At 31.7% G+C, this 19,236-nt stretch overlaps 1 protein-coding gene across 50 annotated transcripts in view; it reads left to right on the top strand.

Annotated features, from left to right (window-relative positions):
- Positions 1-12,127, top strand: part of LOC106871531 (guanine nucleotide exchange factor DBS) — a 179,665-nt gene extending 167,538 nt beyond the window's left edge. For 31 of the 50 annotated variants that reach the window (XM_089365633.1, XM_089365632.1, XM_089365630.1 and 28 more), the window contains one exon: positions 11,798-12,127. In XM_089365633.1, coding sequence (XP_089221759.1) covers positions 11,798-11,940 — 143 coding nt within the window. In that variant the 3' untranslated portion in view covers positions 11,941-12,127. Of the gene's footprint in view, positions 1-863; positions 946-11,797 lie in introns of all 50 variants that reach the window. The other 19 variants (XR_016244922.1, XR_016244920.1, XR_016244918.1 and 16 more) reach the window with 2 other exon arrangements.
- The last annotated feature ends 7,109 nt before the right edge of the window (positions 12,128-19,236 follow it).

Raw genomic sequence — 19,236 nt, 5'->3', positions numbered from 1 at the left:
ATTTACATAAAGATTGAACCTGGAACCATGTGGTTGTGAAGCAAACTTCTTAACGGCAGACCTACACCTGTATAATATTGCACCTTTACTTGCTGTGTGTTTATTTGTAAACTATTGTATTATATACAAAGGACTTGCCATTGTAATATTAACCCTTTTGTTGCCATATTTTCATCAAAAAACACTACATCTGTTTCAAGTAGTTTGACCTATTGAAGAATTTAGCAAAATAACTTTGTCATTATTAAGATGGTGTTTTAGGCAGTGAACTGGCAGAACCGTTAGCACGCTGGGCAAAATGCTCGGCAGCATTTAGTCTCTTGCTATATTCTGAGTCCAAATTCTACTGAGGCTGACTTTACCTTTCATCCTTTCTAAATCAATAAAATAAGTACCAGTTGAACACTGGGGGGGGGGGGTCAATGTAATCACTTTAACCCCTCCCTCGAAATTGCTGGCCTTGTACCAAAATTTGAAACCATTATTAAGCTGGTGTTTGGAACATTAAATAATATGAAATTTTGATGGAGGCTTTTGATTTAAATTACTTGAAAACAGCAAATTTTTATCATAAAAAGAGGAGCAGTCTTAGGCAGCTTTGGTATTGAAAGGGTTAATGTTATCTTTCTGTGTTTGTCTGTGTGGTAATTAAACGAAACGATTGTTATTATTAACACCATCATAATAATCATTATCATCATTATCATCATCACCATAACTATTATTGTTATTGTTACTGTTATTATTACTATTATTATTATTATTACCATTATTATTATTATTGCACTTCTACACAACGTTCCCTCTCAACCTCTCTCTAACTGACATAAGTATATATATAACTGTTGTACTTGACATTTCAGTGCGCAAGTACAGATTGTGCCGATCTTGAGATAACAATCTTGGACAAAAATCACCAAGCTTCAAGCGGTCATATACGTTGAAGTATGCACTATATACTGATCTGTCCTCTTGTTTCTCTCTCTCTCTTTTTTTTTGGTTTCGTTTTTTTTTAAATCTTTTTTTTATTGGCTTCTTCTTTTATCTTTATCTAAATTATTTTACTTTAATTAATACTTTAATTACTCAGAGTGGTTTGTGTGGAGAACATTTTTAGGACAGGGTGGACAAGGAAGGTGCTAGACATAATAGCAAGAAGAGAATGTCTTCTGATTTAAGAAGAATTTAATTTAAGAACAAATTTAACAGAAAAAATAATTAATAATAATAATAATCTTAAATATGGAAGAAGCATTTAATTGTTGTCCAACTAATTATTGTCTAATTAATTGTCGGTCACTCCTGCAGTTTTGCAGTTTAGTTTAGACTTGGTTTGAATGCTGCCAACTGTACTTATTAACCTCAAACACAAACTGCATGCACAAATATATTTATGTACATATTAATGCATGTACATGTGTGTGTGTATGTGTATGTATGTATGTATGTATGTATGTATGTATGTATGCAGATTTGTAAGTATTTTATGTTGGTGTATTTGTAACAAGGTTTCTCACATACTAAATGAAGTACTCAGTACTTCAGGTATTAGAATTAAATTTGTTTGTTTATCAATGATCAGTTTTACAGAATCAAAATTCTGTTTCAGCTCTTAGTCATTTTACCAAATATTGGCACTTTTCTTGCCAAAGATTGACTTTGGGAAAAAGACAAACAGTTGAAGTGGAATTTTAACACTAAAAGTCTATCATTAACAAACAAATATATGTATATGTATGTGTATGTATTGATATGATGAACTGAAGGAGCACTCATTGCCAAGATGGTTGAGTGTAAATAATTCAATTGTTTAATGAAGCTGGTATCTCTATAACTATTTTATTTTGGCTGAAAATTATTGCCAGTATATATATCAATATATCAATATTAATATATATATATATATCTGATATGAAACCTAAGGTATCAACTTCATGAAATGATTATATACACATACATATGTGTGTGTGTGTGTGTGTGTATACATATATACATGAATGGGTGGGTATATTTGTGTCTGTCTGTCACTTTATAACATACTGAAATTAAGAACATGTGTGTACTGCATGAATGTGAATGCAAAAACGCATGTGTTCAAAGTATCTTAATTTGGTTTGCTCTTTTTATGCTTGATCGGTTCCCACACTCAGTCAACATAAGCCGCTTGATTATAAATAAAACTAACATTCTGTGTAGATATCGTCAAATCTTAGATATACCAAATAGGTGAGTGGATAAAGTATTTCAATATGATTAACCCAAAGGTTAAGAGTTCACATCCATAGTAAGAATTTCATTTTGTGTTTTCGGGAGGGTCGCTTAATTTTGTGTTTAAAATCTTGTCTTTGTGAATCATTGCAATTTATGGAAAAATTTAACAATTACAAATTCCTAAACCATTTTCCAAAATCTGGTAAACCTTTCCAACATGGAAAAATGGACATTATAATCAATAATAACAATGATGATGAGGAGGAGGAGGTGGAGGATAATGATAATGGTGATATTGATAATGATGATGATGATTTCTCACTGTTCACAGATATATATTTATAGTTTTTGTGGCGTGTGCAAATAACATAAATGTGCTGAATAAAGCTTCATGTTGGAAGTGTGTAGAATCTAATTATATATTTTAATTTATGTGAAATAAACAGGGATTACATATTGCAAACCATGGTTTCATTGGATCAGCTCTTTGATTGATCATACATGTTGTCATACCAAGCTATTGGTTTTTAACTCCTTGATGGAATCGTAGCAATATCATCACAACACAAGATGTGTCTTGGGTGTCCTTTTAGACCAGTTTTGTGCCTTCCCTCTCCAGATATAACCACAGCTAATTTCTTCTGGAAGGTGAGACTGGCAGACAAACAGAAAGAAAGAATTTGGGAAGGACAAGAACAGGATTGGTACTTTATTTTTCAACTCTGGAAGAATAAAAATCAAAATTGACTTCGGCATGATTTGAACTCAAGGCATAGAGAGTTGGAATGCTTACTGCCAAACATTCTCTTCAATTCTAATGACTCTGCCACTTGGCCACCTCATATTATATGATTAAATAAAACCATGGTTCAAGTATGTTATCTCTCTTTATCTCACCACACACACACACACACATATATATGTATATATGTGTGTGTGTGTTTGTGTATATACACGCTTTCATACATACATATATACATATATATGTATGTATGAAAGTGTATATACATATTTACATATATATGTGTGTGTGTGTGTGTAAGTATGTATGTAGAAAATCTGCTTCAACAACTTCTATGTAACCCATGCAAGCATGGAAAAATGGATATCAAATGGAGACGATGCTATATAGACTTGCACTTGTAGTAGTTAACAGTAAATTTGGCTGAATAAATAACTCCCCCCCCCATCGCACCCCTACCTCGCTACCCCCCCAATGACTTTTTTTTTTACCTTCTTCTTATCCTCTTTATTGCATGGCATGTTTCTTTTACTCCAATTGTCTCTTCCAATATTCTTTCTCTTTTCCTCATTTCTCTTTCTCACTGCCTGTTGTAATTTACCAATATTTGTTATTTCTTGCCTGAAATTTCATCTCTATTCACTCACTCACATGCATATACATACACTTACAAACACACACGCACACACACATGCACACACACACACACACATGCACACACACATGCACACACACACACACGCACACACACATGCACACACACATGCACACACACCTGTATACATATGTGTATGCATATATGTATATATATGTTTGTATATGTGTGTGTATATGTATATATAAAAAAATTAATATATTGATATAGATATATATAGATATATATGTATATACATAGATATATATGTGTGTGTGTATATATATATATATATATATATATATATATATATATATATGTATAGATATATATGCATATATACACACACACATACACACACATACATATAAACACAATTGTTTTTAATAATTTTGTGAATTTTTCTCTGTTGTTTTGTAAAATTTGAAGGTCTTGCTTGTTTTCATAAGAAATTCTTTCGAATTTCCTTATTTTGCGATAACGGCTACAACACCATCTGCTATTAGACTGGCTGGCATTGGTAACTGGCTAGAAACCTCAATAAATCTGCTTTGCCTTTTGTTCAAATTTTTTCACAGCATCCATTTCCTTTGCCTGTTTACCATTTTTGGAACTTTTAATCAAATATGGACCAAATTACATTGTAGAAGAGACATTTTAACCATCTAAAAACAGATGTTTATCAAGGATTAAAATAACGCCATGCCAGTGTAAGTGCTTTGGCTTAAACACACGGTTATGGATTAAGTTACTTACTTTACTAGTATAACTAAAATAATCAAAAATAGCTATTTTTTTACAGAAAAAATTTCTTTGCACACTTCTTCATGACTTTTCCCTTCTTTTGGCTCTGATATTACAATATATTTAGTCTTGTCATTGATGAGATCACAAATGGTGAGGAAAAAAAACTTTGATAAGCCCAGCTGATTGATTGATTGATAGACCAAATGATTGATCAAACAATCAATTAATTAATTGGTTAAATGTTAATTAACTGACTAATAATAATAAAAAGAAGTGAAATAGAACTAGTGTGTGTTTTATTACTGGCATAATGATCCTCCAAAGATAAAAACAAAATATTCATTTGTTCCCTGCTTAATTCTATGAAATAGAATGATGAAAATTGGAAGAATTTTTTTCCTATTCTAGGCTTTTTTAAAATTTTGAATTCTAGATGGAACCTCCGTCAAAATTCTAAAAATGGAATTTCCAATCAATAAACATCAAAGGTCTTTTAGAAAGGCATTAACAGATCTGAAATCAAGTTTGTTTTTTTTTTTCGTTTCTCTAAAGGAATTTTATAATTCTTCAAACTTCATTGGAAACATTTAAAGATATCTCATTACAACCATTTCACACCTTCTGATGGAATCTAAAATTTTGCAAAATTGCTATTGTTGTTGTTGTTTAGCTCCGAAGTCACCTCTAATTTTGCAGACCTATGATTTAAGGTGTTCCAGCCGTGACCATCATGTTTTTTCCTCCCTTTATTTTTGAGATAGCGTGGTGGGATTTTAGGGAAATATAGCTGCTATTTCTAGTATGTTAAGTGACCACATAGAAGCCCTTGTTGTTGTAGAAGACTCTCTGAGATATGCAATCAGTCTCTATCCTCAGCAACAAATACTGCACCACTGATATTCCATACTTAAGTCAGGTGTAACAACACACTATATCCTCTCTCTTGCAGTCAAGTAGCATTGATTATTAGTCAAATTCTCTCCTTTGGTCAGGATTTTATGGTCATCTCATGTCTTAAGAGCATGAAACCATGATTTAAGTCCCATATTTTGGATGCAAGAAGACAGTTATTATAGCAATCACCGTTATTATACTCTCCAATCAACTGAATCAATCTCTTCCTAATTCACTAAGAAACTGACCTTATTTCTGTCCTGTTTCCACATTACTCAGAGTAGAGACCTTATTATAATTAATATTCATTACATTAATTAAAAAAAAAAAATTCATTACAGTTAAGGTAATTAATGTGTATATATAGGTGCAGGCATGGCTGTGTGGCAAGAAGTTAGCTTCCCAACCACATGGTTCTGGGTTCAGTCCCACTGCATAGCACATTCAGCAAGTGCTTTCAACTATAGCCTTGGGCTGACTAAGGCCTTGTGAGTGGATTCGGTAGGTGGAAACTGAAAGAAACCTTTCATTTATATATATATATATATATATATATATATATATATATATATACACACACACACACACATTCACACATGCACACATACATATATATATATACATATATGTGTGTCTTTGAGTTTGCCTCCCACCATTGTTGGTGTGTTTACATCCCTGTAAATTAACAGTTTGACAAAAGAAACTGATAGAATAAGTACCAGGCTTATAAAAAAATTAGTACTGAGATGATTTGTTTGACTAAAATTCGTCAAGGCTGTGCCCCAGCTTGGCCTGAAACAAGTAAAAGATGAAAGAATATAGGTGTGTTTGCGAAATAACATACATTCTAGTGACTTACTCTGAGTTCAGAAACCGATTTTGCTGAATGTTGTTTATTAGATTCATCCAATAGGTTATGGCCATGTTGGGGCACCACTGTTGTTATGTTTTAATATTAGTAATTTTGGAGGAAAATAAGCAGTGCTCAAACATTTGCAGGCGCTTCTAGACTGCAAAGAAATCATGTAGTTGATATTCAGGCAAAACATCTTCAGATGTGTGCAAGAGTAATATGAGTAGAAGGGCAGTTAGGAGAATTGGTTGGTTAATGATGGTTAGCATCAGCAAGAATTGTTCCTCTCTGGCAAAGGATCCTATGGGACATATTTGTTTCTCTCTCAAACTTATCATAGACACATAGGTTATGTGTCTCCCATATTTTCTGTGTCCAATATGTGTGATAATGTTCAATATATATGCAATGATGTTCAATATATGTGTATAACAATGTCCGATATGTGTGTGTTATAATGTCCAATATGTATAATTATTTTCAATATGTATATGTAATAATGTTTATTATATCAGGTAAACAGAAACAGCAATTAATTAGGTTTTGTTTGTCTTTTCCTGGCTTTTGTTTCTCCTTACTTCTTGTATTTTCTGCCTTGTTTGGTCTCAGATTCCAGTTCTTTAATCTCACAAAACAATAATCTTTACTTGTTCAAATTTATAAAACTTACATTGTAAACTTAAATATTATATTATCAATCTACATGTGTTATTAAATTATATCTTTAAAATCTATGTATTATATAATTATATACTTCATAATTCATGTTTTAGAAAATTTTGTTTCATAAAGCTGTTTTATAAAATCACCTTTCATGAAATCATTTGTTTGATAAAATGTTTTATAAAACTGTCATTATAATATAATGAAGAATATTCTAAGAGAGTAAAGATTAAATAAAGACATGAAGCAGTATACCCAACTAACCATCATTCTAAATAAAGACCAATATATACATACATACAATGTGTGTATGCATATATATATTTATATATACACACACATACATACATACCTACATAGTGTGTATGTATCTATATATATATATATGTAAATTTTATATATATATATATATATATTCATTTATATATGTATATATATATATATATATATATATATATATATATATATATATATATATATATATATATATATATATATATATGGGAGAATATACAAATAATAACAACAGACGAGGACAGGTGGTGTAAATAACAAAAGTATATATTAGTATGACGCTCGGGAATACGGAAAGTCTTTGACGTTTCGAGCTACGCTCTTCAACAGAAAGAATACGGAGACAAGGAGAAAAACACGAAGAAAAAATAAATTATATATATATGCATGCATATAGTCTCATGTAATTTATGTGTGACATATTTTAACTTCCATTTAAAATATTCTTTCTTTATTTCTCATTTTAATATTTTAGCATCCAGCGAAGGTTTGTAAAACAAAAACAAAAAAAAAGTAAAAAAAAAAAAATGAGAGAGAATTGCAAATATTTCCAATCCAAATTCAGTGTTTCTTTAAACCCTCACCAATATTTCAATTTAAACCCTAACTCCCCTATAAACACAATGAACATCACCCTCACCATCACCGTCACCTCCAGCATTATTAATTTCATCACTAACCTCAAAAATAATTAATACCAGTAGGATCACCTGCTTCACCCTCACTTCCACCAATAGCATTTAATCTATAGCTAACCTTACAATTGATGTTGTGATGTTCATCACGCACCCATTTTCAATATTGTATTGATGACCACAATCAAAATACTTCCCTTAAAAAAACATACTTGTCCCGGTCCTACTGACATTTAAAATCCCCTCTCATTAGAAGACACCCTCTGAGTGTGTGCGTAAAATGAAATTCAGTGTACAAATGTACAAACAACAATTATAAAATACTCAATACTAGAAATAGAGCAAACAATGAATAAAGCTAAAGTAACTGTTGATTAAATTGTCAGTTTTTCACCACACATCTGTGGCCTTCTCAATAACTTCTGACATTAAGTCATTGAAAAGATTATATTCTTTAATATCGATACATTTTTTTTTTTCCTTCTTAACTTTCCATTTGTAAAAAAAACATACACACACACATATATATATATACATACTTTGGTTTATTACAGACGGAATGATATATATATCTTTGACTAATTTTAATTTTTTCAGTTAATTCGTTTGCACTCCAAATGGTAATGTTAGCTCAGCCATGGAGCAAAGAAAGCCACTAGAAATTTAACTGCTTGGTTGGCGGTAGGTCTGTTATGTTGTTCCGACAACAAAATCAAATCCAATTGTGTCCACCAAGCTACCCACTCTCCTCCCTCTTACCTTAGGAGACAAACTAACAGGACCACAACCATTTATCTACTAACATGTCTTGCCTTTGAGATGTTATCATTTTCATATTCCACCCACATCCTACCCTTAAACATTGATATTAACTTCAACTTATTAACATCAAAACCTCTACTAATCATGTTGTACAGTTTTGTATTGTTATTATTATTATTATTATTATTATTAGTCTTGTTATTTGATATCTGTTATATAATTGAAAAATTTTCTTTGTTTCGTTTAGTTTTTTTTAGTTCTTATTTATTTTTTACCCATTTTTGCATCATAAAATAAGCAAGGAAATAATGGGCTGTTAGGGTCATATTCGCATGGGGACAGTTGCAGCATGTTTTCACAAACACTGAATTCATTGCACTCACATTGACTATGTATGTGTGTGTGTGTGTGTGTGTATATATGTATTTTGTTCATATAAAGCATGGAAGAAATAAGTAACTTTCATCTCCACAATTCTGAAGTTTGCAGCTGTGCAAACCCATGGAAGCAATTAATGCAGTTGCCTACATACTCTGATGCCAGACTAGAAGCCATGATGCAGGGAAAACATCTGGAATAACGTTTTATGACTCTGGATGTACACCAAGTTACGTGGTATAGTGAAGTCCGAAGGTCCCTTCAGTCTCTTCAGCAATCTCTTACATTGTCTTATAAGCTCAGTTGTCTTGAATTTATTTTGCCACTGGGCATATTGTGTGAGAAAAAGAAAGTGAATCTGTTGTGCATGCAGCTGTTTCTGGCTCTAAAAATATACACCTTGCACTAAACTAACATCCTTCTCTTGCAAGTAAGACTGCATGGTACCCAGATGACAGAGTCCCCCCTCCCCACACACACACACACAATTAATTAATGTTGTTTTGATTGAAATGTTCTACACATCTACAGTAATGAAATACTGACCCTTCCATAGTTTCAAGTACACTGCAGAAGGTGGAGTATAGGCAAAAGCAGTTGTGATTCTCTGGAACCTTGGCATAGATGCATCGCCTGCAGAGATGCTGTGTGCAGAAATTCATAACCTTTATTGATCACCTATGAATGGATGAGATAACTTTAGGCAGCTTCCTCTTCAGTTTCCTTTCTATTTTTGTTTTACATTTTCTTTTGTTTATATATTTATTTTTCAGCAGTTACTGGATCATTGTCAAATTTGACATACAGGCTGATATATATATATATATATATATATATATATATCACAATTTAGGTTAGTTGAAATATGTTTCTCACATATTTCAACTGCTAAAGTCAAATACACTGCAGCTACCGTGGAGGAAAAAATCTCTCTTATGGTAAAAAGGTGTGAAAACCCCCAGTTCGTTCAGTGTCGCCATCTCTCAAGAAACTCAAACATCTTAGGTACATCTCATCGACAAGGGTCAATAAACTCGAAACAGCAATGTCTGAGATTCTCAAGAGAGGGTGACACTGAACAAACTGGGTGTTTTCACACCTCTTTACCATAAGAGAGATTTTTTTCTCCACGGTAGCTGCAGTGTATTTGCCTTTAGCAGTTGAAATATGTGAGAAACATATTTCAACTAACCTAAATTGTGATTATACGTAAACACTGCTTTGCAGCATTACTTTTATATATATATATATATATATATATATATATATATATATATATATATACACATACATACATACATGCACACACACACACACACATACACATGCACGTGTATATTATATATAAAGATTTATATATAGTAAAGGAACAATAATGAACATTTCAGATTTTTGCTACATGTGTTTCTGTCACATGATCATTTATTCAGTTATTCATAATATTATATAACTTTACACTTTTACAAACCCACATCATATCACCAGGCATATATATATATACATCTTTACACTTAGAATAAACAAATGTGCACTTTAAAATACATGTGTTCCTTGGGTGACAGCAATATTTTAATTTCAAAACTATTGAAGTGGGAAACTAAAGGAAGCTAACAGTCAAAAATGTTGATTTCAGCTCATTTCTAATATATTACCAACAAGCACTTTAACGATGATTATTATTGTTTGCTGAATAGTTCTATTTGTTGTAATATACGTAATTTTACTTTACAAACCATATCATGTTTATCGTTTTCTTTAGATTTGCAGGCTCAATTCGTTGAATATAATATTTGTATTACTCTATTTGATGACTTGAAAGACACATGACCATATTAGATGCATCCCAATTTCAGCAGTGTATGCAGGATAAAATGTTTTTAGTGCTTTAAATTTTATGGATGGCCCAACTTCACATATAGGACCCAAGGTGATTTGGGGGGAAAAGTGTGTCTTAGATGCCATCAAATACTATGTCTGTCCACCTGCTATTGCCAATCACCACTCCCCAATGATCTCAACATGTCTCTGCCTTGTTCAGATCATACTCTTGTTCTTTCTACCCTCTCACCTATTTTGATCCTTCTAGTACCATACTTCCTTCTGTCCTTTCTCTCCAGGTTCCCTTCCTTGTTCTCAGTCACCTGTGTAAATATAGACCCCATAATCTATTGTGTACTCTCTATACCTACATCTATTTCTCAGTGCTCATCCCTCAGATACCCATTCCCAACCTTTCTGCAAGCATCGTTTTCTCTTCAAATCTACATCTATTGTATATAAGGCAATGACCACCACTATAACACGATTGGCTAAAATGAGTAGAGAAAGCATAGGATTGTGAGGTCTCTTTAGTTCTGTCTTACCAAGAACTACTCAACCTCTCTGGTGCTGGTGCCACAAGAAGATGCACTCAATACACTCAGTAAAGTGATTGGCATTAGAAAGGGCATACAGCTATAGAAACCATGCCAAATGACGTGTGCTATGAGCACATAAGCTCGAATACTCCAGATGGTGCTCAAAAAATAAAGGGTGTTACCTTAGTTCACTGGTAGTGAACATCAGGCACTGTTGTACATCTCCAGCGTTAGAAGCTGTGCAAAGACTATAATGATGATGATAATAATAATAATAATAATTAAGACAGTGAGTTGGCAGAATCATTAGTATACCAGACAAAATACTTAGCAGTATTTCATCCAACATTATGTTCTGAGTTCAAATTCTGACAAGGGTGACTTTGCCTTTTGTCCTTTCAGAGTTGATAAAACAAGTACCAAGATGGACACAGGAGTTGATGTAATCAATTTACCCCCTCCCCCAAACTTGCTGGCCTTGTGCCATAATTTGAACCCAATATAATGATATTAATAATAACTTTTTTTCAAAATTTTTTCTCTGTATTAATTCAAAATATTTTAAAAGTTACAACAATATTCATCTATTTTCATTGCTTTTTTTTTTCTTTCTGTTCATCTTTTCAGAACCATCACCAGTAGCCTCCCTCGATAGCGTCGGTGGAGGCAAAACAAGTCATTATGCTGTCCCTGGTCGCCATCATCATATGTCGAAGAAGCACAAAGTCAGTGGTTACCTATCGAGTCCTGGAGAAGAAACAACTGTTTAGCTTTTTTCCTATTTATCTAACTTTCTAGGTGTCTCTCTAACTAACTCTTCAAAAAAGAAAAAGAAAAAAAAAATAACCAACCAAACCAAGCAAACCAAACTTAATTTAACTTAACCCAATAACAAGCACCTTTTCATCCAGTTGTCTCGACGATTAACCTAAAGGCTGTGATATGAGAAAACAAAAATATTTAAAAAATAAACTTGAAAAAAAATTATAAATTTAATTCATAATACTTATTATGATGAGGATTAACATTATTATCATTATTATTATTATCATTATTATTATTATTATTATTATTATTATTATTATGATAATAATAATTATTATTATTGTTATTATTATTATTATTATTATTTAGATGAAAACAATCCATTTAGAATATAAAATAAAATGAAAAAAAATATTCCCCTTTCAAAGACTACTTGTAGTAGCAGTGTTTGTAATAATAATAATAATGATGATGATGATGATGATGATGTTGATGAAGATAATAATAATAATAATAATGAAAACTAATAATAATAACTACAATAATGAAATGAAAAATTGAAATTTATATATATATATATATATATATATATATATATATATATATATGCATATATATATATATATACATACATACACACATATATGTACATACATAAATATGTATGTATATACATATTTATACATACTTCTAAAAGAACAACTTGGGAAACAAGATGAAAAAATATTCAAAAATATTCAAATAATATATGTATGTGTGTGTATATAGATATATATATATAAGAAACCATATGCATATACCTTCACACACATATATTTTTATGTGTGTGTGTATAAATATATATATATATGTATGTATGTATATATATTGTGTGTATGTGTATACACACACACATATACACACATATGGTGCATACTGTTCAGACATAAACTGAAAAAAAACAAAGTAAATTCAAGAGTTTTATTTATTAATTGCTAATTATGTTTTTTTTAATGAACTAAACTAAAAAAAAAAAGGAAAAACTATTCATCTGACAATTTCAGTTTAATTCTATACTAATTGATTAGCATTTTCAATTTAATTACCATTAATATCATTATTATCATTTCCATTATCATTTTCCATTACTGTTTTTTTCATTATTATTATTATTATTATTATTATTATTATTGCATGCTGTCTCAATTTGCTCTCATATTTTCCAGATGCTTTAAAAAAACAAAAAAAATACTGAAAAATCACAACATACAAAAAAATTATTTATTCCATACACTCACACACACACAAACACACACACGTACATTCCAATACCATTATTATTATGATTGTTATCATTATTATTATTGTTATTGTTGTTGTCACTGTATAAAGAATATATGTATATTATTTATTTTTCAACATTCCTTTTTCAATATTTTCTCTTCCAGTCAATCTGTTAGTTTTTGATTTTCTTGTTTAGTTCTTGTTTTTTTAATTTTTTTATTTGTTTGTTTGCTTGAAATATTCCATTCCAGTCCATTGAGTACCATTCTATAGCCATAGAATATATTTGCCAATATTGGTACTGGTTTTTTTTTTGGTGGGGGGGGGGTCTTTAACACCACCTCCTCTCACCACCACCACCTCCTCCAAAGAGATCGAATGCCAAGTCAACTTGAGGAAAGAGAGACATACAGACAGAGTGAGAGTTGGATTTTATAGAGAGCAAGAGAGAGAGAGGTAGAGACAGAAAGAGAAAGAGGGAAAGATACATGCAGAGAGAAAGAGAGAGAGAGATGGAATAAATTATGAACGGATATTTTAATCCAGTGTTTAAATTGTTGCCACCAATTCTGAAATTTCTGAGACTTGTGGCAGTATTGGTTCTGTCCTCTCCCAAACCACCACCAGCTATAACAACAACAGCAACACTTGCCTGATTCTGGGAAGATTTGATCTCTACTTTCCATGTTCAAATTCTGTACACATATGCACACACACACTTATATATACATGCACACATATATACATGCACACACATACACATATATACATGCATACACACACATATATACATATACATACATCATCATCATCACAATACATATACTTTACGCACACACACACACACATATATACATGCACACACATACACATGCACACATTGTTTTTTTCAAAATTCAAACTTCATTTCTCATGCATCTATAAGCAGTAAATCCTACATACCAGTAATACCTTAGGGAGATGATTATGTTGACTCTACCAAAACAGTGGTGCCTGATTAATTGTTTTGAAATATTTAGTTCTAGCTCTCTACAATTTTGAGTTCAAATCCTGCAGATGAACCTTCTTTTTATTTTATTCCTGCAGAGATTAATACAGTAAGTACCCGTTACCTACTGGGGTCCAGTACAAACTACTGTGTCCTAATTCTTCAAAAATCATCTTTGTGCCTAACAAGTAAAAAAAAAAAAGATTTTTATGTGCTTTTCTTCCCCCTCCCCATTTTTACAAATTTTTAGAATTTTTTTTTATCATTTAATTTTAAATAATTTGTGAGTATAGGGATCGAAGAATTAATTATTTTAATTTAGTTCCAATTAAAAATTATTTCTTTTTCAATTTCTAATTTTGAGTATAATTGAATCAGTGTATGCCATTCATGCATTTTAGTTCGTTAGTTTCCTGGTTCGTTAATTAGATTGTGAAACAAGTGAAGCTAAGTAAGGGAAGTATTGAAATGACAAGAGGATATGAGTTCAGGTACCCCCACCCACTCACCCCATGTTATTATAAACAATTATGGTAGTATGGCATTTCACTGAAAATTATATTTAATTCTAGTAAATGCCTCGATTAAATCTTCCATGACCGTATTTCTTATAAAATAAACTATTTTTAATTAATTTTGAAAATATTCAAGAATTTGGAGTGCTTTCATAAAATGGCTAACTTTTACATGATCAGGCTGATGCTTGGAACAGAATTTACCAAAATGTTCTTATATAAAATTATCAAGGAAAGTTTAATTTTTCTTTAAATATGAACATTTTAAAACAGGAGGTTTTTATATCATAGAAGTAGAGGTGGTCTCAGATGGATTAGAAGAATAAATGAACTTATGGAATATATCTCGGATGGACTAGAAATGAAATAATGAAACCCATCAGGAGAAGCTAGTTTCTTCACAGGAATGTTACCTGGGATAGATTTGTCATGTTACTGAAGGTAGATTAATATTTGTCTTGTTTATTAACCATTACTAATGACCACGGTTCCATGAAATTTTTTAATTTGTGATGTCAGCTGTTTATCATCCATACGTTTACAAATTCTGTGAGTCCATTAATCCTTCCAATTTTGTCCTTCATCCATCAAAGATTCAACCTTGTCACATTATGTCACACTGATTTTGCCAGAGAATTACAGTCAGGGTAGTCTGTGGAGTCCTCAGCTACTTGGACATTAATTTCAAGTGTAAGAATTAAATTGGTCAAACAGTTCTCAAGACTAATTGGAGATCTGCCTCCATTCTAGGGTATTCAGATCCCCACTTTTCTTCCATCCCACCAAGGCTGCTAAAATAAGTACCCGTCATATCCTGGGCTCATTAAGTCAACTAAAGCTCTTCTTTGCAAACATGTTGCCTTTTGGCAATAAGAGAAATTATTATTTTATAGAATTAGTGAGTATCATGCGATTAGGTGTAAATTCCCCATAAACTTTTTTTTACCCCACAAAGCAGTGACACTCTTTACTTTCACTTTCCTTAGAGCAATCAGAAAGCGTAGTGGACAAAATGCCTTGTGGTATTTATTCTGGATCTTTATATTCTGGACCCAAATTTCATTGCAGTCACCTTTTGCCCACCTTTACATGGTTGATAAAATAAAGTACAAATGAAGTACTGGCATCAATATTTCAACTAACCCATTTCCTTTAAAATTCTGGCCTTCTGCCTAAATTAGAAATCATCATCATCATCATCATCATCATCATTATTATTATTATTATTATTATTAAGGCAGCCAGTTGGCAGAATCGTTAGCACACCAGGATAAATGCTTAGCAGCATTTTGTCCATTGTTACATTCAGAGTTCAAAATCTGCCAAGGTTGACTTTGCCTTTCATCCTTTAGGGGTCGATAAAATAAGTACCAGTTGAGCACTGGGATTGATCTAATCAGCTTCCCTCTCCCCTGAACTTGCTGGCCCTGTGCCCAAATTTGAAACCATTATTATTGTTGTTGTTGTTGCTGTTGTTGTCTGTTGTTGTTGTTGTTATTATTATTATTATTATTATTATTATTATTATTATTAAGGCAGCAAACTGGAAGAATTTTCAGAATCTTGGAAAAAAATGTTTGCAGCATTTCTTCAAGCTCTTTACATTGTGGGTTCAAATTCCACTGAGGTTGGGTTTGCTTTTCATCCTTTCTGTGCCAATAAAATAAAGTATCAGTAATGTACTGGGGGGTGATGTAATCGACTTTTACTTTCCCTAACAAATTTCTAGCCTTCGGCCTTTATTAGAAACTATTATTACTATTATTATTATTATTATTATTATTAAGGTTGTGAGCTTGCAGAATCGTTAGCATGCAAGGCAAAATGCTTAATGGTATTTTGTCCATCTTCACGGTCTTAGTTCAAATTCCGCCAAGGTCAACTTGGCCTTTCATCCATTTAGAGTTGATAAATTAAGTAAACACCAGGGTCAGTGTAATCAACTAGTCTCCTCCCTAAAAAATTTCAGGCCTTGTGCCTTTAAAAACTAAAGACAGCTGTCATTGTGATTTAAACTTGAAACAGTAAGCACAACAGGTCTGGATTGGATCAGGCTTAAAATGTCTGGATTGGATCAATTTATGAATGTCTGTGTTTGTTCTACTTTCACAGTTGTTGATGATGGTGATGAGAGTGGTGATGATGGAGAGGATGAGGAAAAGAAGGAAGAAGAGGATTTTTAAACATTAACATAATGTCATTAAGGGCAGGGGGTGGGTGGAGAATATAGTTCAGCTGAGTCAATCTCATTACTTTCCTTGTATATTATTGACTGATAGTGATGGGGGGGGGGGGGGGGGGCAGACATGGCACAGAGAGAATTTGAACTAAGAATGAATATAGATGGAGTTAAACATTGTAAAGATTACAATATGGTGACTTCCTATTTCCCCCAATTCACCATGCCTAATTTTTATACCTTATTAATAAAGATTTATAATCATAATAATAATAATAATAATAATAATAGTAATAATAGTAATTCATTCTGCTATAGGCACAAGGCCTAAAATTTTGTGGGGAGGATATGGTTGATTATATCAATTCCAGTACTCAACTGGTACTTTATTTAATCAAGCCTGAAAGGAAAGACAAAGGTAACCTTGGCAACGTCTGAAATCAGAATGTAAGACTCAAAGATATGCTGCTAAGCATTTTACCCAATGCAGTAATGGTTCTGTCACTTGCCATAATAATAATAATAATTATATTGATGATAATTATCTTTGATTTTTTTTATAAAATTGATATTGATATTTAAGATATATGAATTTTTTAAAGTATATACTGTGTATGGAAATATGTGTAAACATGTATGTACGTAAAAAGGATTATACATGTGTGTTTATGTATATATATATATATATATAAGCTGTATATATCATGGAGAGAAAAATATATATGTGTGTGTGTAGATTAGTCTACATATGAATATTTATTCCATTCATCTCTTATTTCACCGACGTAAATGTAAATAGCTTACAAATCAGGATCAGAATTATGTGAACTGCTGGGATTTTTGTGTTTTTTTAAGTCTGTGATATTTTCAGGAAATTTTCTTCATGAGGAAATAGAAATACTAAAATTCTTGTTCTTGGCAATTTGATAGCCTTTTTTTACAATTTAGGTTTTATTTCTACAACTTTTGCATTGGAATTTAATTGGCAGCTTTCAAAGTTTTTTTTTTTAATTATTTCTTAAAAGAGAAAAAATATATTGTTTGTTTTATTTCGTGTAAAATATTACCTTAACCTCACAGTGGCAATAGTTGTAAGCTTAAAGGGCTGGACAACTGACCACACATTCAAGAGTTTGGGTATCTTATTGAAAACTAACTCAAAAGACCAGTCATGTGATGATTCTGTTACAGACCAGAAATGAATGCTGCATGAAGGTATTAGAGTCTTCTCCCTTGTATTAGAGAGTTCCTCATTTCCTTCATGATGAATGTAAATAATATTAAAATTATTCTTGTGATATTGTGTGTTTCAAGACTGGCTGACTGATGCAGTACTGTGTCATACAGGAAGTGAAGAGTTAATGTCTCAAGGCACATAACTCTGCTTACCACAATCTGCTTGGTTCACAAAATAAATTCCACTCTAACATGACAATTTGAGTTGTTAGTAATAGTAAGGGCAGATAACCTTCTGTTATAATATATGAGGTATCATAATCACCAATTTTTTTATCAAGACACTTTCTTTAGAGGGTTGTCAGCCAAGATTTATCTCCTTGGAGTTACTCTGTGATTTTCGTTCTCGGGGTATTCATTATTATTATTATTATTATTATTATTATTATTATTATTTTTATCATTATTATTATTATTATTACTGATAATGATTTCATTGGCAGTACTACTAATAAAGAAATACTATTTGGATGGCCGTTGGCTCTTCAATGTTCATCTACCCTTATTCACATCTTGTTTTTATTATTTTTATCAAAGTGATCCTCTTTTTTTGTTTGTTTGTTTTTTTTTTTGGTGGGGGTCCCCCACAACAGACAAAATGCCTAGCAGCATTTCATCCATCCTTACGTTCTGAGTTTGGCTTTGCCTTTCCTCCTTTTGGGGGATCAATAAAATAAGTACTAGTGATACACTGGGGTTGATGTAATTGACTTGCCCCCACCCCTCCCCAAAAAAACTTCAGGCCTTGTGCCTATAGTAGAAAAGGATTATTATGATAGTAATAATAATAATTTCTACCAATATACAGAATACAAATAAGACAGAAATGCTTTGATGATGAGGATTTAAGCTTAAAATTTTAGATTGATGGTAAAATTAAAGGTTTTAAGATCAATTGATGTTTTCAATAATATACATTTGGTATATTGATTATGATAACTAATCTGTCAATCTCTGTCTTGTATTAGTGTGTGTTAAGAGTGTTATTTGTTAGTATCCTTGTCTTCAAGTGATGCAGACATTTTGGAGGAAAATCCTTAGAGTAGATATTATGTGTTTTGTATCTTGCATTATTTCAGAGATATTGGATGATGTGTAATGTCTGCAGTGATTTCTATTC

Source organism: Octopus bimaculoides, chromosome 18 (genome assembly GCF_046866305.1).
Source record: "Octopus bimaculoides isolate indiv1 chromosome 18, ASM4686630v1, whole genome shotgun sequence".
In the NCBI taxonomy this organism is placed as follows: domain Eukaryota; kingdom Metazoa; phylum Mollusca; class Cephalopoda; order Octopoda; family Octopodidae; genus Octopus; species Octopus bimaculoides.
Note: the sequence above shows the minus strand (reverse complement) of the source record. Positions and strands in the feature narration are given on the sequence as shown.